General features: G+C 41.7%; 1 protein-coding gene across 1 annotated transcript; it reads right to left on the reverse strand.

Annotated features, from left to right (window-relative positions):
* Window positions 1–393: 393 nt before the first annotated feature.
* DDX23 (DEAD-box helicase 23) lies at window positions 394–20,194 on the reverse strand. Its single transcript, XM_083352433.1, has 17 exons — window positions 19,999–20,194; window positions 18,034–18,236; window positions 17,459–17,569; window positions 15,076–15,172; window positions 14,387–14,452; window positions 13,942–14,080; window positions 13,684–13,817; window positions 11,077–11,189; window positions 7,585–7,728; window positions 6,680–6,905; window positions 6,284–6,429; window positions 5,217–5,394; window positions 4,706–4,948; window positions 3,854–4,005; window positions 2,217–2,325; window positions 1,588–1,762; window positions 394–803 (listed from the first exon to the last, which is right to left on the reverse strand). The coding sequence occupies exons 2-17, from the start codon at window positions 18,234–18,236 to the stop codon at window positions 580–582; spliced, it is 2,460 nt and encodes an 819-aa protein (XP_083208559.1). The 5' UTR covers window positions 19,999–20,194; the 3' UTR covers window positions 394–579.
* Between the last annotated feature and the right edge of the window lie 4,676 nt (window positions 20,195–24,870).

Consider the following 24,870-nt stretch of genomic DNA (forward strand, 5'->3'; position numbering starts at 1 on the left):
TAGATAAAACAAAAACACAATTGCATCGAAACATAACAGCTTAGGTTTAGAAATGAGGAGAAGTCCTCATTGGAGCAGGAAAAGAGGATCTGGAGAAGTAGATGATCACAAACAGAATTCCCCTCTTCATTGGGCCAAGCCCCAAAAGTCCTTCTTGTCTGATTTAGGGAGAAGGTGGCAAATGTAGAAGACGAAACTTAATTCCCTCTCCCTTCAAATATGTTTGGAAGTATCAATCAAGAAGGCAAGATTGCTAGCCATTCTCAATCACCACAACAAAAAGGAACACAAGTTTGCTATAGATATCTTCAAGAAGAAGAAGGAGATTAAACGATATATATATATATATATATATATATATATATATATATATATATATATATATATATATATATATATATATATATATATTGTGAGAGAAGTGTATTTACAGAAAATGAAACAGCCACTTCACTGTTAAAGACTGGAAGAGCCACTATGCTTTACCCTGTGTCATCGTCTAGACCTCAAAGGGTGGCCCCGATTATAATACAAGGGGGGGAGGAGGAGGAGAGGGCTCTTCGTAGATTAACTACACACTCAGGCAAAGATAGTCTCCTCCCGACGCTTCTTCGTGAGGATGGTTCCTGGTTTGTGTTGGGCATCTGGATGGTTGGCCAGTTCTGGGGGGCATGAAGACACTGGACTCTCAAGGATAGCTTGCTTAAGGTCATAGAAGACAGCAGAGTCCTCTTTGGTGACAAAAGAAATAGCTACACCGCTTTTCCCAGCTCGTCCTGTTCGACCAATGCGGTGGATGTAATCTACAACAAAGAAGTAATTGAGTTGTCAAGGCACAGACACTGCTGGTATAGCAGATGCAATTTGGAGACCTAGCACAGACTTCCCCAACCTATCCAGCCTTGCGGACAGCAGCGGGGGGGGAGGGAGAGAGATGGTTCCATGCGAGCGGCTAGCAAGTTCACACATGCAGCTCCATTTGCACGAGCGCAAATGAAGTGTGTGTGCATGCGCTTGTCTATTGCTCGCACAAGTGGGGGTGCGTGTGGGCACGCTCGCCTGGCATTTCTTTGGCCTGGTTGCAAACGCCTCATGGCCCACTAGTGGGCTACGGCCCAGAGACCAGGGACCCTTCACCTAGCAAATTCTGGAGAATTGTATGGCTATCACTTAGAGAAGCCTAAAGTTTAAGAAAGCAATAAGTAATATATAGAGCATTTCAGGGTTCAGAGTGCTTTCCATACATTATTTCAACAATCCGGGTACTAGCCTGGAAGGCAAAGTGTCGAGTGGTACTGCTTTGTAAAAAGTGTCTAATAAGAATGCAACTGGAAGATGACTTAAATTACATATTTTACGGCTTATGTATTTGGCCATGATTCGCCATCAGCAATGTACTGCTAGGAGAATCCACATCTCTATGAGAGTGACTGGGGGTAAATCTAATATTCCAGTCCCCCTCCCTTACTGGTATTCGCACATGCTCACAAGCACTAGTTCTTCCAGATTTCATTCAGAGAAAAGAACTAAAGAATCTTCCACAGAGGGGGGAACTTGAATAAAAGGAAAAAATAAAGGATAGCTCACCTTCAATGTTTTTAGCCATATCATAATTCACCACCATGGACACATCATGAATGTCAATACCACGACCGGCTACATCTGTGGCCACCAAAATGTCCTTGGCGCCAGCCTTCAAATTGGAGAGGGCAAATTCACGCTGCTCTTGGCCTTTACCACCATGAAGGGTGCAAGCATTGTACTGTAGAAATAGGGAGAACAATACATTAAGAAAAGCCAAATTGTTGTAGCAGGGGCGGTGGTGAAGAGAAGTGAGCAGGAACTAACATACATGGATTATTTCAAAGGCACAGATATTTGAAAGGGGACTGCGGCGGAATTAGTTCCACCAATTTCCATATGATTTTAGAGGTATTTCGCAAGTTACGTTAGGGATAAAAATAACTGGCAGTCAGCAGAGACAGTTCCTCTTTTAGTAAACAAAGTTCCTAGATGAAAAGACGAAGAGTTGTTTATGAAATTCACGAAAACATATTGCAAACTATTTACTCGACAATCGACAGCAACAGAACAGAAGAGAGAGGTGTCCAAAAGATAAAAAAGATTCCATTCTGGGAGCCTGAATGCCTCAGGTGGCGGCCCAGGACTCAACACACATTGGCAATATTGTAACTCTAAATAGGATCGTGACTCACCCCCATTTTCTCCAAAGATTTGGCCAATACATCACAGCCCTTCTTCTGATTGACAAAGATGATAATGGGCGGATCAAAACCTTGCTCCAAAATAGCCAACAGTTTCTTTCTGCGTAAGTGAAAGGGGAAAAAAATGGTAAGGAATAAACAGGAAGTAGGATCTTTCAGTTGAGACTGGAAGGTATCAAATATTAAAACGAAATGTACTGCTGCATTCTAGCTTTCTGCTCTAGGACTACACGTATGTCACAGTATGCTGAAGCCTTTTTCGTCCCTGGGCCACCATTTCAGGAACAGTTTAATACCCTGTCAGGTGGAAACACAACAGACACAATCCTGCCTTGGAATTTGCCCACATCATTTATTTCAAATAGAGATACAAAGAGCAGGAACGAAGAAAAACCCTAAAGCAATTAACGACAGAATACTCATCTATTGGTACACGCTACTTCTTCAAAACATTTTAATTTGTTTGATTTGGGGAGATTTTTTATCTAAAATATCAGAGGAATGCATGTCATGTAAGCAAAGGATAAGCAGCGCAGGACAGCTCTCCAATCAATGAGAAAGAAGCATATCTGCTCCATTAGGGGCAGGGCACGGGGATTTTCACTCAAGAAGGTAGAGTGCTTATGGACATGTTGAACTAGAGATCAATGGGCCTCCTCTGGACCAGCCCTCAGAGGATGCCAATTAAATTTTAAAAACATTTTAAAGTAAACTTAACTAGTAAATGCAGTAAGCGTCCAAATTCACTAGCTTTACACTGAATAAATATAAAAACTGTAAGTGTATGAGCAAACCAAATTATTCATACAAGTAATGCTCTCTTGACAACCGTTTGAATTAATGATGGCTTCAGAAAGAGTGCCTTAGGGCCTGTAAAGCACTTCTCACTGTTACAAAATACTGCATTACACACCCCCTACGCAGTCATGTGATGGTGATCTCAGCGCTTACCAATCTATTTGCATTTACGACTGATTGCCAAGCAAGGAAGGTTGCAAGCAGAAGGGGCAGAGGGGAAGGGGAACGCTTCTGGGATTTCAGGAAACGAGCTGAAATCCTGAGGATTTCATTGCTGTTCCTGTAGCCCACTGAAGGATTTCCTCACCACATACAAACTAAAATCCTTCGGCAAGCTCCAGGAATGTTTGAGAGGCAAGAGCTACTCGCTGGGAGGATTTAAGCTCCACATGGAGCTGAAACTCTTTCAGCAGGCAGCCGTTTTGCACCCTCCACTTAATGACCCAGGAGATGGCTTAATGACCAAACTGGGAGTGCCAGGATTGCGGTAACTGAACAAAGCAGTCATGTGGGTGTCTCACTTAACAATCATTTTTGCTCAATGACCGGGATTCTGGCCCCAATTGTGGTTTTTAAGCAAGGACTATCCGTAATGCAGTTTAAGTTCTTAAAAGAGGAAAGCAAATTTAGTTTAATAAACGGTGGAAGAAATGAATATTGGATATATTTCTTTTTTCCCCCGGCAGTCCTGTTTTTTTTCTTAAAAAAAAGAAAGAAAGAAAGAAAGAAATGGAACAAAACTCGACTGTTTTACCCTTAAAATTTCAGGAAAATTTATGTCTTTAAACAAGCTCAAGTTCCCATCCTTCACCTCCCATATTAATATTTACCTCTTCTCCGATTCCGACATGAGGAAGACCTTTTGCTCCACACGCTCATGTGGCTTGCCAGCTGAGCCAATGTAAACCACAGCTGGCCGGCGCAAGTAACTGCGCGCCAGACGTTCCACAGCAGGTGGCATGGTTGCTGTGAACATCACAGTCTATCATGGAAGCAGACACAGAGAGAAAGAAATAATATGCACAAAGGTTCTTACTTGGTAGTACTTTTCTTCCTCTTATTCCACAGAACAAAACCCCCTGTTCTAAAAAACACTTTTTCCAGAAAGCCTTTTACCTTTGCACTAAGACATTTGAATTCTCAAGTGAACTAAGCTTCCTAAGCATCACAGACTGCAGTTAACAAAAATATTTCCATTTTTTTAAAAATTCCATTTATATCCCGCCCTTCTCCGAAGACTCAGGGTGGCTTACAAGCTTAGCAGTAGCCTTCATTCTATGTATATGCCTGCTTATTAGGGCTTTCACACACACCCCAAGCGGCATTATTACAAAGTCAGCTTAATTGCCCCCAACAATCTGGGTCCTCATTTTACCTACCTCGGAAGGATGGAAGGCTGAGTCAACCTTGAGCCTGGTGGGACGCGAACCTGCACTAATTGCAGGCAGCTGGTGTTACTTAAGGAGGCATTAGCCCACTGCTCCACCAAGGCTCTACCATGACCGTTCAACTCCCAGCCCGAAGTAAACTCCTTTTAATCATGGATCGTTCTCATTTACATTGGAAAGCTGATCATATGAGATTAAGGGGCGGAATTCTGGGTCAAAAGATAGAACACTGGTTTAAATTGCTTAAAACAAAACCCCCCAGAGTTGGTAACAAGACATTCAAGTGTCACCAACCTGTCGGTATTTATGCTTGCCCGATTCAAAATTGGCCAGCATCTTCTCTGGATCCTCAGCCTCATCGGTATCCGGTTTCTGGTTAGTAACAGGCATGTGCTCCAGAATCTTTTGCACATCAGGTTCAAAACCCATGTCAATCATACGGTCAGCCTCATCCAATACCACATAGGTGCAACGGCTCAGCACCAGGTAGCGATTCTCCAACACATCAATCAATCGGCCAGGTGTGGCAATCACAATCTGGAATTCAGAGGGAGGAAGGTACTTGTGTCTACCCTGACACTCAAGGCCCAAATCAATCCTTCCCTTCCCTCCTCCAAGAAGTTCTGGAAGCAAAGTACTTCTCAAGAGTTTGGTCTAGTCAGGATATGGAGCCAGGCTGGGGAGTTCAGGGAATATTAAGCTACGCATAGTTGTCACTTATATTTTATAAGGGTGCACTTTGCCAATCTATAAAGCAAGCACTTGTGACCAGGAAATGTGATGAATTTTACTGCTGCAATCTCACCTCGCAACCCATCCGGAGGCGGAAGCCTTGGTCCTCACGTGAGATACCACCGATGACAGCCACGGTGCGGATGCCCAGGGGCTTTCCAAACTTAATGGTTTCTTCCTCAATCTGCTGAGCCAACTCACGAGTGGGAGCTAAGATGATAGCATAGGGACCTTGATCGGACTCCTCAATCCTGCAATGGTGAAAAATGGCAAGCTGAATGGTCAACTGTGTCAAAGTGGACTGTGAAAACTTGAATTTCTTTTAAACATACATTAATATCTTTGCAATCTAGAGCCAGCTGAATCATCTAGAAACATATTAAAGCACGTTTCTTGTCATTTTTTCACTCCTACTTTAACAACGGACTTCCTAGAGTACTGGATTGTCAAATTTAATGGGCTCCCATTGGACCAGATTATTTCTAATCTACTGTTATCTAGTGGCAATTGTTGAATGAAGTTGTGCAGTTTTTTACACAAATTATTTTAACGTTTGTCCTATCTGGGCTTCTTCCAAGTGTACAGAAGTCTACATATCCAGATGGTGTCCAGCTTGGGAATCATATAAAACAGGAACTTTAATAAGGTCATTGCAGTGAAGGGGAAGGAGGGGAAAGTATGGGATTATTTATGCACCGCAATCTGGTTTATATCTAACATGCCTTGTTTGTGAGCTTCCCCAAAACATCCTGCTGATCTCTATTGACCACCTTAATGCTCGATTAGATTAAACTTTTCATCTGACCAAATCTTAACTTCTATATCAAATTATGACTATAGTCCTGCACATTCTACACTATAATCTGGGAAGCGTCATTGATTGTGGAAAAAGCTTCATTCCTACACAAAACATTTTTACAACACTGAATCCCTTAGTGAAATTCTCTATTTTGCCATATCACAGAGGTTAAAATTCAAGGGAAAGATTTGAGTTTTCCTAGAGTGGCCAATAGAACATTGTTTATTGTGTCAGTACTTGATATACGTGACAACTATCAACCCCTTAATATTTACTGTCTGCCCAATCTCCAACCTACTCAGTCGAGTTTTCTCCTCCTCCTCTAGAAAGATGTCTCTTACCTATCAATCTTGGGAAGAGTGGTGATCCATACCAGAAGTGGAATAAGGAAGGCAGCTGTTTTACCACTGCCAGTTTCTGCTACACCAATGATATCACGATTCTGCAAGCCAATAGGGATGGCTTGACGCTGGATAGGTGTAGGTTCCTGTGCAAAACAAGGAAGAGTTTGTCAAGATACATTTGAGTTCAAGGCACCATTAACAGAATCCAGGAAATGCAATGCCACCAACCACCGCTGTCATCCTACTACTAAATTAAATGTCTTGGATTCTATGTCCATCTGCAATAGTAAGATTAAATCATTTGAAACCCTGTGCAGATTCTAGTTTTAAATTAACATCATATAATAATAAATCAAAGGACCCATCAGCTTCACAAACTGAACAGTCTCTCACCTTATAGCCACATTTATCAATAACCTCCAAGATGTGAGGAGGCAATGAGGAGTCTTTCCAGGAACGAATGGGATTTGGAATCTTGCCTCCCTTGGTGGTGATGCTGTAATCTTCACGGAAGATACGCCAGTCCCTGTCTGTCATTTCATCAAGTTTCTTTTGAGACCAGTGCCGATCATCCCATCGCTGCTTAGCCTCCTTTTTACGTAGCTTGCGCAAACGGGCCCTGGCAAGCAAGGAAGTTTAATCAAGAAATCAGGCAAAAATGTTGCAAAAACCAATAAACACAAAAGCTGAAGGAAACAATTTACCCCACAAAAATACTCATGGGGAAAATCTTGCATAGTGAGGGTTCCCCCCCCCCCCCGCAAATTAAGAGGGTTTGGTTATCAATACAGCATACAATATCTGACAAAATTTGTAACGTTTTCGTCAGTAAAGTTCTGGTAAGTTTCTTGTAAGAAGGGTGGGGTTTGTTGGTTTGCCAAACTGTGGCAGAAAAAGAAATTCTGGCTGTTTGATCTCCCCAGCTCTCTGCCTTAGCCAAAGTTCTGCTATTTTCTAATAGTAACTTCTCCACCATTTATTGCAACTGTAACATTTTGCAAAGCATTGCCCTAGAACAGGGGTAGGCAACCTCGGCTCTTTTATGACTCGTGGACTTCAACTCCCAGAATTCCTGAGTCAGCTATGCTGACTCAGGAACTCTGGGAGTTGAAGTCCACGAGTCATAAAAGAGCCGAGGTTGCCTACCCCTGCCCTAGAATGCATTTACTACTTTCATTTGAACACCAAACTCCCAAGGAAGCTGCACAAGCATAAACCTGTATCGGCCATACAGTGAAGATGCTTGTCTTCATCCTTCCAGTTCCCAACATCTTTCATCAACCCTGCACGAAACCTACTCTTCTTGTTCCTTCTCTTCCAGCGTCCGCCGCTTCTCCATCAGGTCTCCATAGAAACGTGACTGTTCCCGCTTCTGCTGTTTCAAGTCAATGCCAGCAATGAAACCACGCCCCAGCAACTGAACCTGGTGTCGCTCCTTGTACCTGTTAAAGAACGTATCAAGACGCCATGACGCATCCTACCATGTAAGCCCTTACTTTTTAAAGAAATTTTCAGAAAGTTGGAAACCTCTCATCTGACGTTTTGGTTAAACAGTGGAATAAAATTCCTGAGCTACCTAAAAATGTATAGGCAGCTTCGATGATGAAAAAAAGCTCTCTTTTGGTGGCCGGTGCCTTCTGTGCACATATTGTACAAATGCCAATTTTTCGTTTGATCTCTACAAAGCCATCTCACAGTAAAGCTAACTTTCTGCTCTCTGTTCTGCGTACTAAATATTTATCCAGGCCTCGTGCATATTTTGAATGCCAGCTGGACAGAGCCAAGTGAGATGAGAGGGATATCTTGCACCTCTGAATCTTACACACACACACACACACACACACACACAACACACACACATACACAAAGGTAAAGGTTCCCCCGCACATGTGTGCTAGTCGTTTCCAACTCTAGGGGCTGGTGCTCATCTCCGTTTCAAAGCCGAAGAGCCAGCGCTTGTCCGAGGACGTCTCCGTGGTCATGTGGCCGGCATGACTAGACGCAAAAGGCACACGGAACGCTGTTACCTTCCCACCGTAGTGGTCCCTATTTTTCTACTTGCATTTTTACGTGCTTTCAAACTGCTAGGTTGGCAGAAGCTGGGACGAGTAACAGGTGCTCACTCTGTTACGCGGCACTCGGGATTCGACCCGCCAAACTTCTGATCGACAAGCTCAGCGTCCTAACCCACTGAGCCACTGCACCCCTATACATACATACATATATGTTTTTCTTCTTTCAGTAGCTGGGAGGGACCTGTGTAGCTGGGTTTGGGAACAAATTTAACAATCAAATGCAAATGGCCTACTGACGCAAGTAGACAAAAGTAATTTTCCCCCCGACTGCTTAACCTGCACTATTTATATCAATGGAAAGTTCTAACTATTTGCAGACCACCTAGGAAATCTAAATCCTTAAGACTTCCTTGTACATTCCTTCCTCACAAAGATAAGACTGTCCTTGCCCTTTTGCATTATATCAAAATCCATTTACATGTTCCCTTCACTGGATTCTTCCCAGAGGAAAGAAAGCAGGCACAAATACTTTTCTTATTGAAAAGTTTTAAAATAAAATACAGTTTTCCTTTAAAAAACCCCCCTTCCCCTGTCCTCCTCCCCCCCTACCTCCCCCCTCCCCCTCTCCCTCCCCCCCTAGCTCCCCCCCTCCCTCCCTCCCTCCCCCCTACTTCCCCCCCTCCCCCCTTCCCCCCCCTGACTTCCCAGAGCTAAATACAAGGTATATATCTAAAAAAAAAACAATCATAAACAATCATATACTAACAACTATAAACTCTAAAATCCATCACTCTCTAGCTTATATAAGATAAACCAATCCTTAATAATATCAAATATATATATAAAACTAAGATAAAAAGAAAACTAGCGTCATTCATGTTAAAAAAAAAACCCTCCTCCACTATCTATATTTTTCCACAATTCTCTATTTTCTAAACAAATTCACATTTACACACCAGAAACACCTATCCCTATTATCCTAATCAATCTCTAACCAACATAGTCTATAATAGATAATTCTTACACAAATTAACCCACATTAGCCCATAAAGCTTTCTTCCATTTCTTCTGTAGTAAATTTAGTCCATTAGTTCCACTGTTTAACTATAAGTATGTAATAAGTTTAGTCCATTAGTTCCACTGCTTAACTGTAAGTACGTTATAGAAATTCCATAGATTTCTGCTAGCCTTATTTTTTAATCTTTTTTGAACGTTTTAAAGCAGCACGCGTCACCCTCTGTTCTCTAGGGTCATCCAAAAGAGTTGTGGCTTGATCTGCTCCTACACCCTTCTCATCTGTTTGTCCATCTTCATCCTCTTGATATTCTCCTTCTCCAGATCCCTCTGCAACTTCCGAAAGTATTGATGGGGTTGCTTTTAAAACATTGTTGTAAAAATCACGCGCTTGCTTCACAGTAACCAAACAATACCTTTTGCCTTCATACGTCAGGCTCAAGCCAAGTGGGATCTCCCATCTGAACCTTATATCTCGTTGTTTGAGCTCTCGCACAAGAAATATAAAGTCCTTCCTTCTCTTTAAAATCTTTGGAGGAATTTCTTTTAAAACCAGAACTTCTTGATCAGCAATCACAACTTTAGTATCATAGGCAGCTTGTATAACTTCATCTCTAATTTCCCTTTTTAGAAAATAAACCACCACATCTCTAGGCAGCTTTCTCTGTTTAGCAATCCACGAGTTCACACGAAACACTTTATCCATGCCTTGTTTTATTTCAGATGCTGGCAGGTTCAATACCACCTCAAAAGCCTCTGAGACCAGCTGCTTTAGATCTTCCTTAATATTCTCTTTTAAACCTCTAATTCTAACAGCAAACTGCATCTGATAAAATTGAGCCAGACTCAGTTCGCTATCCATTTTGTCTTTTAACTCTTCAATTTCCAATACTTTTTCTTCTAATATAGCATTCTTTTGAGTCAAATCTTCCACTTTTTCATCCAGATCTTCCACACATTCAGCTACTTTATGCACTGAAGTCAAAATGTCTACCTTCATCTCTCTAAGTTTTTGTTCCATCCTCTCTTCCATTCTCTCCTCCAATTTCTGCAGTTTCTCCTCCATCTGTAAAAATTTAACACCCATTGATTCCAAAATTAACTGGGTATGCTTTTCAAGATCCTTCAATGTCAATACATCAGAAGAATGCAGCGCCTGCAATAATGAATGTTGTTGCACCGGAGAATTTCCAGCACTCCGAAAAGTTCTAGGAGGAGGTTTAGCCGCCATCTTTTACTTACAGTTGTGACGCACTTTCACTTTAAGTTTTAGAAAAAGTCCATCAAGCTCGAGAGTAAAATAAAATAATCCTCTTCATCTTTCCCTCTTGTACCGCTCTGCCTGCTCTTTTCCTTTCATAGTCTTTCCTACAGGCAGGGATGGTCACAGACGCCTGGCTCTGCTCCATGAAATCGGAGCAGAGACGCTGGCCAGCTGGGAGCAGCCCAGGCTACGGGGGAGTTCAATCCTTCAGCCGCCCAAGCTCAAAGCTCAGGCGGCCCTGGAGAACTCAACCCCTACCTGGGGGCTCACCCCCTCTTCTCCCGAGGAGGGGGCTTCAGATTCGCCCGAACAGCTGATCGGCGCTGTTTCGGGCGAAAATCACTCAGCTGAGCCGCGGGCAGCCCGGGAAGGCTGTCTCCGGCGCCGCGGAGCCACCGGAAGTCGCACAAATACTTTTCCACTCATAGCTGAGCTGAGACCCGTCCATACTATGAAGCAGCATACCCTTCTGAGGCCCTCCTTGGAGAAATACTCACAAAGGATTGTAGTCAATAGAAGTATCTTCTGAAGCGTCCCACTCAAAGACAAATTTGCGGTCGTTCAAATGCCGAGTGCGTCTCCGCTTTTTGATCCCACCCAAATATCGCTCCTGGCGGGATGAAACATTGTTAACTTTCCATTTTGATCTATTTTCTCTATGAAGAAACAGCACAGCTCACAGGATCAAACAATGGGTTTGTTTCTCTTTCCTATACCGCCCATAGGTGATGGTTGGAAGGGAGAGCGTAATAAATTCGAATCAAGGCTACTTAGGGAGATTCTCAGTCCTCCAGGCCACGGTTGTCCCAAAGGTGCTTTTGAAAGGGCAACTGGACTTTCTTTGTTTTTTTTTTCCCCTGCAGATGTTTTGTTTCTCCAGGAGGTTTCTTCATTTCTGTTGGAACGGTGGCGAACGGAAAGATTGATATGCAATCCTTCTGTTTCCCCACCATTTAATCAGAACTGAGGAAGCTTCTTGGATAAGAAGCGAAACGTCTTCCACGACAAAAAAAACAAACAAGGAAAGCCCAGTTGTCTTTAAAAAAAACATTTTGGGGACATCTTGTGGCAGGTGTGCAAAATTAAAGATTTCCTAATTCACAGTTCAAACCCTTTATCATTAGGCTTCACCATCAATTAGCTTTATTCGTCTAGAGCAGGGGTAGGCAACCTCGGCTCTTTTATGACTCATGGACTTCCACTCTCAGAATTCCTCAGTCAGCATAGATGACTGAGGAATTCTGGGAGTTGAAGTCCATGAGTCATAAAAGAGCCGAGGTTGCCTACCTCTGCTCTACAGGTAATCTCTAAGCTGTGTTTATCTTGGACTCGTATATATATATATGTACAGTCATGGCCAAAATTGTTGGCACCCCAGAATTTTTTCCAGAAAATCAAGTATTTCTCACAGAAAAGTATTGCAGGAACACATGTTTTGCTATACACAGGTTTATTCTCTTTGTGTGTATTGGAACACAACAAAAAAGGGAGGAAAAAAAGCAAATTGGACATAATGTCAAACAAAACTCCAAAAATGGGCTGGACAAAATTATTGGCACCCTTTCAAAATTGTGGGTAAACAAGATTGTTTCAAGCATGTGATGCTCCTTTAAACTCACCTGGGGCAAGTAACAGGTGTGGGCAATATAAAAATCACACCTGAAAGCAGATAAAAAGGAGAAAAGTTCACTTAGTCTTTGCATTGTGTGTCTGTGTGTGCCACGCTAAGCATGGACAACAGAAAGAGGAGAAGAGAACTGTCTGAGGACTTGAGAACCAAAATTGTGGACAAATATCAACAATCTCAAGGTTACAAGTCCATCTCCAGAGATCTAGATTTGCCTTTGTCCACAGTGCACAACATTATCAAGAAGTTTGCAACCCATGGCACTGTAGCGAATCTCCCTGGTCGTGGACAGAAGAGAAAAATTGATGAAAGGTTGCAATGCAGGATAGTCCGGATGGTGGATGAGCAGTCCCAAACAATTTCCGAAGGAATACAAGCTGTCCTGCAGGCTCAGGGAGCATCACTGTCAGCGCAAACTATCCGTCGACATTTAAATGTAATGAAACGCTATGGCAGGAGACCCAGGAGGACCCCACTGCTGACACAGAGACATAAAAAAGCAAGATTACAGTTTGCCAAAGTGTACTTGAGTAAGCCAAAATCCTTCTGGGAAAACGTCTTGTGGACAGATGAGACCAAGATAGAGCTTTTTGGTAAAGCACATCATTCTACTGTTTACCGAAAATGAAATGAGGCCTACAAAGAAAAGAACACAGTACCTACAGTGAAATGTGGTGGAGGTTCAATGATGTTTTGGGGTTCTTTTGCTGCCTCTGGCACTGGGTGCCTTGAATGTGTGCAAGGCATCATGAAATCTGAGGATTACCAAAGGATTTTGGGTCGCACTGTAGAGCCCAGTGTCAGAAAGCTGGGTTTGCGTTCGAGATCTTGGGTCTTCCAGCAGGACAATGACCCCAAACATACGTCAAAAAGCACTCAGAAATGGATGGCAAGAAAGTGCTGGAGAGTTCTGAAGTGGCCAGCAATGAGTCCAGATCTGAATCCCATTGAACACCTGTGGAGAGATCTTAAAATTGCTGTTGGGAAAAGGTGCCCTTCCAATAAGAGAGACCTGGAGCAGTTTGCAAAGGAAGAGTGGTCCAAAATTCCAGGTGAGAGGTATAAGAAGCTTATTGATGGTTATAGGAAGCGACTGATTTCAGTTATTTTTTCCAAAGGGTGTGCAACCAAATATTAAGTTAAGGGTGCCAATAATTTTGTCCGGGCCATTTTTGGAGTTTTGTTTGACATTATGTCCAATTTGCTTTTTTTCCTCCCTTTTTTTGTTGTGTTCCAATATACACAAAGGGAATAAACCTGTGTATAGCAAAACATGTGTTCCTGCAATACTTTTCTGAGAAATACTTGATTTTCTAGAAAAATTTCTGGGCACAGATAAGAAGAATGGACTTTAGAAGCCAAGATTCATGAAACAGTTGAAAGAACTGCTCAGAACCAACTTGAATTTAAAGGTATTCCACTGAACCCTATTCCCTTTTGGACCAAGGCTGCAACTGCTCCAGCCAGCCAGCATTACTTTGATGGCATGCAGCTCCTTGGTCTTGTCTTTCTCCTCACGGATTTTTTGCCGTCCTTCCTCGTCTTCGTTGCCGTTGGTCTCCCGTTCCAGGCGTTCCCTGCGCTCACGCCGCTCTCTCTCCTGAGGGTCTTCTGCAAGCAGGGCAAAAATAACGGAGATTTTCACAAAATTAATACGGTATCAAGAGAAACTAACCCTGAGCATATAATGTGTTGGTAAATTATACAACACCCAAGGGAATATATATATATATACCTAGCATTTTCCTGCCCATTTCTTGGAATTGCTTTCTCTTTTTTCTCTCTTCTTCCAGGAACCGCTGTCGTTCCTCGACTTCCTGCTGCCGACGCTTTAAGGCCTCGGCCTCTCGTTCGGTCTTAGAAAGGAACTTGGGCTGCAACGAATCACAAGCAGGTGAATACAAAAAAACCATCCTTTTGTTGAAGTTGTTAAAAAACCAAAACCGAAATAATGTTGAGACACATCTAGACTGCTGCAATCTGTTTTTCCTCTAACTTGGTGCTCTTCAGGAACGCTAGACTATAAACCCCACCCCACCCCCAAATTATCCCTGATGTAAATATCGTATCAGGCTGGTCTGCGATAGGCTGCTGGAATTCAATATGTCTTCCAACAGGCTTTCCAAAAGTTAACTGATATCTGGAAACAGAGAAAGTGGAGAGATGCTCCTTGGACTAACCTTAGCTTCAGCCTCTTCTTCAGCTTTCTTCTTGGCCAGCAGCTCCTCCAGAGAAAGTGGCTGAGCCTGTGAACAACACTGGCACTCGTTAAGGCACCAAGAAAAGTCACTAGAAAAGAGGAGCTGCTATTATAAAAGCTAAGTGGCTTTGGACACGGCAAGAAAAGAGCAGCCCACACAATTGAGAAAAGAAATATCAGAAGAATACAGGTAGTCCTTGACTTATAACAGTTCATTTAGTGGCCATTCAAAATTACAACAGCACTGAAAAAAAGGGACTCATGACCGTTTTTCACATTTACGACCATTGCAGCATCCCCATGGTCATGTCATCAAAATTCAAACGCTTGGCAAGTAACTCATATTTATGACTGTTGCAGTGGCCTGAGGTCACGTGATCCCCCTTTTGCAACCTTCTGACAAGCAAAGTCAACGGGGAAGCCAGGTTCACACCACAACTGCAGTGATTCACTTAACCTCTGTGGCAAGAAAGGTCATAAAATGGGGCATTTTGAAAATTCACTTAACAACTGTTTCACTTAGCAACATAAATTTTGGTCCAAATTGTTGTCATAAGTTGAGGACCATCCATATATTCTTTTTAAGCAGATCACAGGAAGTAATTATTCTTTTAAATCAGAATACATTCTTGACCATTATTCTAAAAACGATCAAGCTGCATGCAGTACCTTTTCCTTCTTGGTCAGTGAATCATCATCTTCATCTTTGCGAGCATCTCTATCTTTCCTTGATCTGGAATCTTTGTTCCGACTTGGGGAGGTGCTCCTGAAGCAGAGAGAGAAAAGGGTCAAAAGGGAAGCATCCTTGATCCGCTGCAGTCAGAATACATACATTTCATCTGGCACTGATAAAACAAAAATATTTATGTCTCAGTGTCAGGCCTCTCTCTCCCTTGGGAAGAATGCCATTCTGTTTCTGATATCATCTATATCTATATCTATATCATCTATATCTGTATCTGTCTGTCTCTCTCTCTCTCTCTCTCTCTCTCTCTCTCTCTCTCTCTCTCTCTCTCTCTCTGTAAATTATTTTGCCTGTAGATGGCCTTGGGCTAGGCTGAAACAGGAAATAAGATTTGTCCCGTGTCTGGGACTAAGCAAGTGTATTCTGAAGGCTTAACAAACATTTAAAACACACACACACACACACACACACAAACATTCATTCTCTCTCTCTCTCTCTGTATATGTGTGTGCATATTACTTGTAAAATTTAATGCTTCCAAGTACTCATCTATTAGAAAATACCCAGAATGAAAATATGTTTCAACCTTTCCCAGCTGCAGTTGTGCTCTTTTTTTTTTATTGAAAAGTTTTAAAATACAATTTTCCTTTGAAAAACCCCCCTTCCCCCTCCCTCCTCCCCTCCCTAGCTCCCCCCTATCTCCCCCCCTCCCCCTCTCCCTCCTCCCTCCCCTATCCCCCCCCTCTACTTCCCCTCCTCCCCCCTCCCCCCCCCCCACTTCCCAGAGCAAAATACAAGGTGTATATCTAAAAAGCAATCATAAACAATCATATACTAACAATTATAAACTCTAAAATCCATCACTCTCTAGCTTATATAGAGTAAGCCAATCCTTAACAATACTAAATATATATAAAGAACTAAAATAAAAAAAACTAAAAAAAAACTAGCATCATTCCCATCTATGTTCTTCCACAAGTCACTATTACCTAGACATATTCTCACTTACACACCACAAGCACCTATCCCTATTAACCTCTCTAGCCAAAATAGGCTATAATAGATAATTCTTACACAAATTAACCCGCATTAACCCACAAAACTTTCTTCCTCTTCCTCTGTAGTTAATTGTCCATTAATTCCAAATTGAAAATTCTGTTACCATAGATAACATCCCAAAACTCTTAAAAACCCAACTACCACTTGACTATAAGTATATTGTGGAAGTTCCATAGATTTCTACTGGTCTTATTTTTTAGTCTTTTTTGAGCGTTTTAAGGCAGCACGCGTCACCCTCTGTTCTCTAAGATCATCCAAAAGAGTTGCAGCTTGATCTCCTCCTGTACCCTTCTCGTCCATCTGTCCATCTTCATCCTCTTGACATTCTCCTTCTCCAGATCCCTCTACAGCTTCCAGAAGTGTTGATGGGGTTGCTTTTAAAACATTGTTGTAAAAATCATGCGCTTGCTTCACAGTACCCAAACAGTACCTTTTGCCATCATGCATGAAGCTCAACCCAGCTGGGATCTCCCATCTGAACCTTATATCTCTTTGCTTGAGCTCTTGCACAAGAAATATAAAATCCTTCCTTCTCTTTAAAATCTTTGGAGGAATTTCTTTTAGAACCAAAACTTCTTGACCAGCAATCACGCAGTTGTGCTCTTTATTGGAGGGTTTACAGCAGGGGTGTCAAACTGCCGGCCCACGGCCAGACGCATCATCCGGAAGCCACACCCACCCCACTGCCAGCAATGGCAAAACTGTCCCGATATGTTGCGCAATGTCACGTGACGTCGCAATCTTGACATGTCTGGTTTAGAGACTTGAAAATTATCCCCATATTGTCACAAAATTGGAAGGAATTTGATACCATGTCAATAAAGGAAGGCATGCGGCAAACAAAATTATGGAGCCACGCTATTAAAATATACTCCACAGACTTCCTAAATGCATTTTTCAATTATGACTTCATTTTAAAGGCAAACCTTGGGCCATGACAAGATACAGTACATGCTTTTCAGTGTCCTATGCAAAATATATGTACTGTAAGACCACTAATAGTATTTTTAAAAAAATCATTCAGCAAGAGATATTGGTCCATTTAATCAACAGCTGATTTCTGAATAGTGAGGAGCCAGCAAGACAACTTACTTAACAAATTTTCTAGTCTTATCATAGTTGGAATACAATTTCAGCAAGTATTCCCTTAAATCCTGAATAAAATGTATTTGATTTTTTAATTCTTGTAAACCAGTGATGGTTATCTCTAGGCCTCTAGATATAGTTGCATTATTCTAAGCATCCCTCTAGAATTATTGCAATATCTCTGAAGCAGCTTCTTTCTCTCAAAGAAAGCAATGTTTTTACCTGGATCGTCTTCGGTCTTTGTCTCTTCGATGCCCATCTTTGTCCCGATCTCGATCTTTCTTATTGCGTTCTCGTTCTTTGTCTCTTTCCCTCTCTTTATATCGCCGTTCTCTACAAAGATATGATTTGCAAGAAAAGTGACTCTTAACACATGTTGCTCCAACCAATGCTTCTCATTCCATTAAACAGCAGAAGCCTGATGCCACCTGCTTAAATTCTGGAGAGTTTATTTGCCAAACACATCAAATTCTGAAAGCAACCTTCTCTATGATCTTCTCATACCCACCAAACCAACTTCTGCAGAAATACAGTTGTTGAATTTACACAGGAGACAAAAAAGCAGAAATTGTCAACAGTCTCTCTCTCTCTCTCTCTCACACACACACACACACACACGCCAATTTCGATGACAATGTGATAGAACTTAATTTGACAATGAACATAAAAATCACACTCTTATTGGGCAATCAAATTAAAGTACATTTCCTATTATCATTCAAAATGGATCAAATCAAATTATCCCAATGACAAAGCACATTGAAAAAGCCACCTCTCAATACAATGATGCATGTTACCTTTCAGTTGATTTGGATCTAGATCGGGATCTTGATCGACTACCTCTCCTCCTGTCACGAGAGCGATGTCGTTTTCTATCCTTTGCAACAGGAGAGGCTTTTCTATCACGCTCCCGTTCTCGTTCTGTTGACCGTGAGCGCCTCCGCTCTTCTTTGATGGGTGAAGAATCTCGCTCTCTCTTTTCAATAGTTTCCCCAGCCATCTAGATTAGGAAGATTATATTAATTTGTGGGAGAAAACGAAAAAAGTGGAAAGACAGAATGCAGTTGTCTATTCTTGCATACAACTGTAACGATTTTTCATGCCTGTAATCTGTGCTATCTTCTTTATAAAGTGTAGGCATGACAAGGAACAAAGAAAGTTGTTGTTGTTAGTTGCGAAGTCGTGTCCGACTCATCGCGACCCCATGGACAACATTCCTCCAGGCCTACCTGTCCTCTACCATCTTCTGGAGTCCATTTAAGCTCACGCAAAGAAAGTTAGTTAATATCAAACAGTCCCATCTGACTGGCAGCAACTTTCTAAAATTTGAGATAACTGTCTTTTCCAGTTTAACTTTTGAGTTTCTGGGGACATAGGTTAGGGCAAAGATGCACAACATGTGACCCTCAAGATGTTGCTCAAGATCTCTTAAAATCTCTTGTGATAGGTCAAGCTGGCTGAGAAGTTACATTTCAGCAATATCTAGAGAACTGCATGCTATAAATTTTAAATATTTTGCAAGTGTTCTTCTCAATATGACTAGCTTGCCTTTTGAGATGTTCATAGACTCAATGACTCACATGACTCAATTTTAATCCTGTTTAAAAATATTTTTCTGCTAAAAATAAATAAATCACTATTATTTAAAATTAATTACCCCTACGGTATTTGTTTGCTCCATATACACTGGTAATGGTACTTTGTTACAAATATTTTTGTTTGTGAATGTGGGAAGTTATGTGAGCCTACACATATATCACGTTCTTAAGCACAGTTCAATATTTCATGTAATGAGAAATCATGATTTTCAGTCAGTTAATTCCAGTATTATGCACATTCTGTATCCACAGTGCAAAACATGGAAATCTATTTCTCAATATACATTCATACTCCATGAAAATTACACTGTTTCCTGAAAGGATGTGATAATACATCATGGATGCCATTGTGAACTTTTGGGAGGAAAAGTCAAGCAAGAACAGCAAAATTGAAAAATAAAAGTTCTCAAAGGAATTCTGTGTAGGAAAAAATGGGAAGTGCACAAAGCAAAAAAAAAAAAACTAGTTGGTTTATTGATTTCTGAGGTAAACTGAACTATAGATTTTGCCTGTAAAATCAATTAGATCACTAAGGGTTCAGTTTTCTCAGAAATTGGACAGAAACCAGAAATCTTGAATCTTAACATCATTTTAGGATTTTCCCACTATCTCACTCTAAAAAAAAACAAGAAACAAATATTGGAGGGGAGGGGATACATTTTAGTCTGTCAAGAAACTTTTTCTGTTCCTGGAAATCAGTCCCTCCCTATTCCAGAAGCAAGGGGCTGTCATTAGATTTATATATAGTTTTTACACAGTAAATACCATAAAGTACATCCATTCGGTTAATTCGGTTAGCATTAACTTGCTTTGTTTTGTATAAGTGGTTGGATTAGCCTGTTTTACAAATCGAGCCCATTTTGTTACGGTTCCATGTGCTCTGTGCATAAAGACGTAAATTCAATAAGCCGCTTAAGTTGAAAACGTGAAAGGAACCCATAAAAATACAAGATACATTTTGCGCTTCCTTGATGGCCCTTTTCGCTTTTCCTCCTCTTGTAGAAATACCGGCACCCACTTCCCTAGGACTGCTACACTGTTCATCGATAACAAACTAATCCCCTCCCACAGTCCCAATTCTTCCTTTTCCAGATCTTAAAAACCCTCCTCTGCTTCTAGCCTCTTAACAGCAAAAGATTCCTGGAAAAAAGAAATCTAATTCACCTGTAACGTTTCTCGACGTCGGTAAACACAGCGTTTCTATAGCCCCGCCATTTTAGCCAAACTCATTCCTGCCCAATAACCCCTTGCCAGGCAGCATGATGGGAAAGCGAGTCCCTCCAGCCTAAGAGGCCTCACGAGAAAGGTTAATGTTCCAGCATGCGCCACACCAAATCAGCTTCTGAAATTTGGAGAACTACAGTTCCCAGAAGGCCTTTGTACGAGAAAGGAGGAAGAAGCGTGTCGTAGGGCGATATGTTGTTTCTGCGCAGAGGCTTGAGGTTTTTGCGCTCACTTTTTTTGGCTTCATGCAGGACGTAGCGTTTCCGCATGGGAAGAGATGAGGCTGATGAGCGTTGACTGGACGGATGTAGGGCTGGACGACCGCAATGCGTTATAGAAGACTTTTTTCTAGTGAATTTCTAAATTTTTGCAGATCAGCTTTGGTAGTCCAAGTTGAATAGATCACCAAAAAGGGAACGGCTCAACTAGCATGGATATGCCCATTTACGTTACGCTTCTACATTTTCTGTCCCTTGGGAACAATAGTAACGGCTGAGAACGCCACTAAATACTGTGGGAAGAATCCAGAGAAAGATATTTTGGGGAATATTAAAAAGGCAAATGTATTTCCCCAAAGGAATAATGGAGAAGATCATAAAAAAAAAGATAGAAACCAGCCCCCAAGCAGAAAACTCAGCAGAGGCCAGCTTTTAGAAATGCAAATTCAATAATCCTTTCAATAATCCTATATATGCCCTGTGAACCGCCCTGAGTCCCTAGGGAGAAGGGCGGTATATAAATTAAATAAAACCTAAAACCTAAACCTAAAACCTTTCAGAAAAGTTTGAGCTTTCTAGCTAGAAACTGAAGAAATTAGGAACATAAAGATCCCTAAAATCTACAAACCCCGCCCAAATGCTAAGGACAGGAAACAATAGGATTAACCCACCAACACCAAAAGGGCACATTCAGATTCAAGTCAAAGTATGTGACATAGGAAATACAAAGCCTTAAACAGGAAGAACTCCAAACAAAAGCTGAAGAAGGTATAAAAACCCACCACTTCCAGCTACATGTAGTCAGCTTTCCCAGAGCCCTCTCTCTCTGGCTCTGCTCTTTAATAAACCACAACCTTCTTTCTAAAGCAGTCTCCATTTTGTTAATTCCCAACTTGGACTGGACCCTGATGAAGATTTTTCTTTTAACAACACATAAAATGAAAAATAGTTTAAGCCATGTAGCAGTTTGGTCCCTACCCGCTTTGTTTACCAATCAACTCAGCTTTACTTACTTTTGGCTAACAAAGTAGCATGTGGTTATCACACAGCGTTAATGTTTCAACTTTTAATTCCAGCTTGCCTATCTTTCTGTCATTCGTTATATTGGTTGTATACATACAAATGGAACAATAGATCCCCTTATCTTAGGGGTCTTCAAACTTGGCCCTTTTATGACTTGTGGACTACAACTCCCAGAATTCTTCAGCCAGCGTGCCTGGCTGAGGAATTCTGGGAGTTGAAGTCCACAAGTCATAAAAGGGCCAAGTTTGAAGACCCCTGCACTGTGTTTCTTGTTCTAAACCCCTTTGTTTCTGCAAACTGTTTTTTAAAAAGAAATCTACCCATTGTAAAGGTTCTTCAAAAGAATGGTCTGGTTTAGGCACACCCATTAGCTTTACAGTAATATATTCCAAATTCTGGTGTGATGATTTGAACAATTTCTTACCTGTTGGGTTTCTTGTATATACATACACCAATATTTTCTATTCTCTGAGCATCACAGTTTTGTTTCAGTTTTTGTTTTGATAAGGACAGCTAGCACTTTAACTACCACTTCCCCTGCAGCTCTTATTTCATCTATATCTGGTGGTTTCCTATTTGGTAGCTTGTTGTTGTTGTTAGCTGCGAAGTCGTGTCCGACCCATTGCGACCCTATGGACAACATTCCTCCAGGCCTTCCTGTCCTCTACCATCTTCTGGAGTCCATTTAAGCTCATGCCTACTGCTTCAGTGACTCCATCCAGCCACCTCATTCTCTGTCGTCCCCTTCTTCTATTGCCCTCGATCTTTCCCAGCATTAGGCTTTTCTCCAGTGAGTCCTTCCTTCTCATTAGGTGGCCAAAGTATTTGAGTTTTAGCTTCAGGATCTGGCCTTCTAAAGAGCAGTCGGGATTGATCTCCTCTAGGACTGACCGGTTTGATCGCTTTGCAGTCCAAGGGACTCGCAGGAGTCTTCTCCAGCACCATAGTTCAAAGGCCTCAATTCTTTGGCGCTCAGCCTTTCTTATGGTCCAACTTTCACTGCCATACATTGCAACTGGGAAGACCATAGCCTTGACTATACGCACTTTTGTTGACAGGGTGATGTCTCTGCTTTTTAGTGTGCTGTCTAGATTTGCCATGGCTTTCCTCCCCAGGAGCAAGCGTCTTTTAATTTCTTGGCTACAGTCCCCATCTGCAGTGATCTTGGAGCCCAGGAAAATAAAATCTGTCAAAATTTGGTAGCTATAAGCTACCTATTGTAAGTGTCCAGTGGAATCTTCTGCGGAGTATATTGTTTCTCTGTAAATGAACTTTTGTTGTAAATACTATGTGCTCTTTTTCCTTCTCATTTAAGCAAAACCTCTGGATACAAAACAGTATATTTGCTCTAAAATAACAGGCACAATTTCTGCATTTTATTCTCTAAGCCTGTGATGGCAAACCTATGGCACGTGTTCCACAGGTGGCACGCAGAGCCCTCTCTGTGGGCACACGCGCCGTTGCCCCAGTCCTAGGCCTTCAGCTGAGTTATATAAAACCTTTTCGCTTTAGGCCTCCACCACTGTGTGCAAAAAAATAATGGTTCAATCCATCAATTTCAACTTCTCACGGGAAAAAAAAGATCTTGCAAAGTTGGAATTGATTGATTGAACTTTTTAGTCCCACCCAGTCTGCTGTTACCACCGCAGCCATGCCCAACCAATGGGCCACACCCATCCGGCACCCGACAATACATAAGTGGGTTTTGGGCTGCAGTTTGGGCACTCAGTCTCTAAAAGGTTTGCCTTCACTGCTCTAAGCCATTTCTCTTCTTCCAAAGTCCTTGTGTATCTATTCTTACTAAATGTGTTCTAAAACAGACCTATTGGCAAGGTGGAAAAGAAACTTATTAACAGAAATATCTTCATATAACATTGAATTTGATCCTTTTCTGAGTGAAAATTTCTAATTTATAGCTTCCTTGAATGTTCATTAATCACACTGGCATTTCCTGAGATTTGTCTTCATGGTTCCTAATGCAATGTATGAATTCCAGTTTGTTCCATTCATCTTATTTTAAATGATTACATCATCATCATTATCATCATTATTAATCTTGTGTAAAAGACTGGTTTTCTTGATTTCCTTTTACGACTCTTTTGACTAAAGATTTGACAATTTCTTTTTAAAAAAATTAAATGCACATGCTAAATTCCCTTCTTTTGAAAATTAAAGGGAAGCACTAGACTTTCCTAACAGTTTGCCAGATTATATCAGAATAATTCTGACTGACAATATGTGACTGTGAGGTGTTCTCACAATGAATCGTTAAAGAAGCTTCCAAGCAAAGGCATCACGCAGAGATGCAATCATATTAGCTTTATTCATGATAGATCAAAGAGAAAGATATACTTGGCATGAAAGCATTCATGCCTGCATGTGAGAGAGAAATAAAATAAAAACAAGCTAGCATTACATGACTAAAACAGGAGAAGGAGGTAGAAGTTAGAATGAAGACTAGAAACTAGAAGTAGAACAAAGAGCAGCCCCTCGTGCAGAGGTATTTATGGGGGGTCTTGGTCCCTCCCTGACCATAAAACTCTCGCCCATGGGGCTGTTGGGGTCTGAGACCCTTGGCTCATCAGTGGAAGCAAAGAAGCCTCTTTGCCTCCGTCTGATGACCCTTTTGGGGAACTGCCAATGGCTGGCACTAATCATCTAACAATTCCCCTTCTTGCCAGCCAATGACAGGGACCAGTGAATGTATGTAAGGGGCGAGCAGGTGTCATTGACATGCATAAAAACATTCAGAAGGCCAAACACAAACGCTTACACAGAAGGTTGTGCCGGTCAATGGGAACAGGCTTGGTAAACAGATCAGCTATCTGGTCAGCTGTATTACAGTGCTCAACATGTATAAAACCCTTTTTGGTAAGCTGCCTGACATTTTTATAGCGTATGTCTATATGGCGAGATCTGGAGCCTACTGCATAAGCCTCCGAGATTGCAATTGCGGCAGTGTTGTCCTCTAGAATTTGGATGGGCAGAGGGGGGGATGCCCAGATGCTTGTTATCAGCTCATTGAACCAAGTCAAATCATTGGCCGTGTCTGACAGGCTGGCATATTCAGCCTCGGCCGTGGAGCAAGAAATAAATTTTTGCTGCCTAACATGCCAATGTATTGGGCAGCCATTTAGCAATATGAGGAAACCAGAAGTGCTCCATCTAGTTTTGGTGTCACCAGCCCAGTCTGCGTCTGAGTAAGCGGAGAGCTGGGCCGTCTTCCCCTTCTCTGGTTCTAGCATAAGGAGAGCATCAGCTGTGCCCTTTAGGTATCTAAGCACCCTTTTAACAGCAGTCCAGTGGAATTCCTTTGGGTGTTCCACATGCCTGGACAATAGATTCACAGCTAAAGCTATGTCAGGTCTGCTCCAATTGCTGATGTATAGCAAGGAGCCAATCACAGATCTGTAAAGCGTGTTATCTGTGAACTCAGGACCGTCCTTATGGGTGTGGTTGTAAAAGTCGCTTTGCATTGGGCTATGCGTAGGATTAGATTCTGTCATTTTGCATTTGGCCAGTAATTCCTCTATCTTTTCTTTTTGAGATAGAGCGAACCCCCCTTTAGTGG

The sequence above is a fragment of the Vipera ursinii genome, assembly GCF_947247035.1.
Source record: "Vipera ursinii genome assembly, chromosome: 2".
Taxonomy (NCBI): Eukaryota; Metazoa; Chordata; class Lepidosauria; order Squamata; family Viperidae; genus Vipera; species Vipera ursinii.

Bases quoted from the DNA above. Each gene is read 5' to 3' on its own strand.
- DDX23 (XM_083352433.1), bottom strand. From the start codon at position 18,236: ATGGCTGGGGAAACTATTGAAAAGAGAGAGCGAGATTCTTCACCCATC. The intron at 15,173-17,458 runs GTAAAAACATTG...TCTCTGCTTCAG, and splicing joins AAAGACCGAAGACGATCCAG to GAGCACCTCCCCAAGTCGGA. The intron at 14,081-14,386 runs GTTAGTCCAAGG...GATTCGTTGCAG, and splicing joins AAGAAGAGGCTGAAGCTAAG to CCCAAGTTCCTTTCTAAGAC.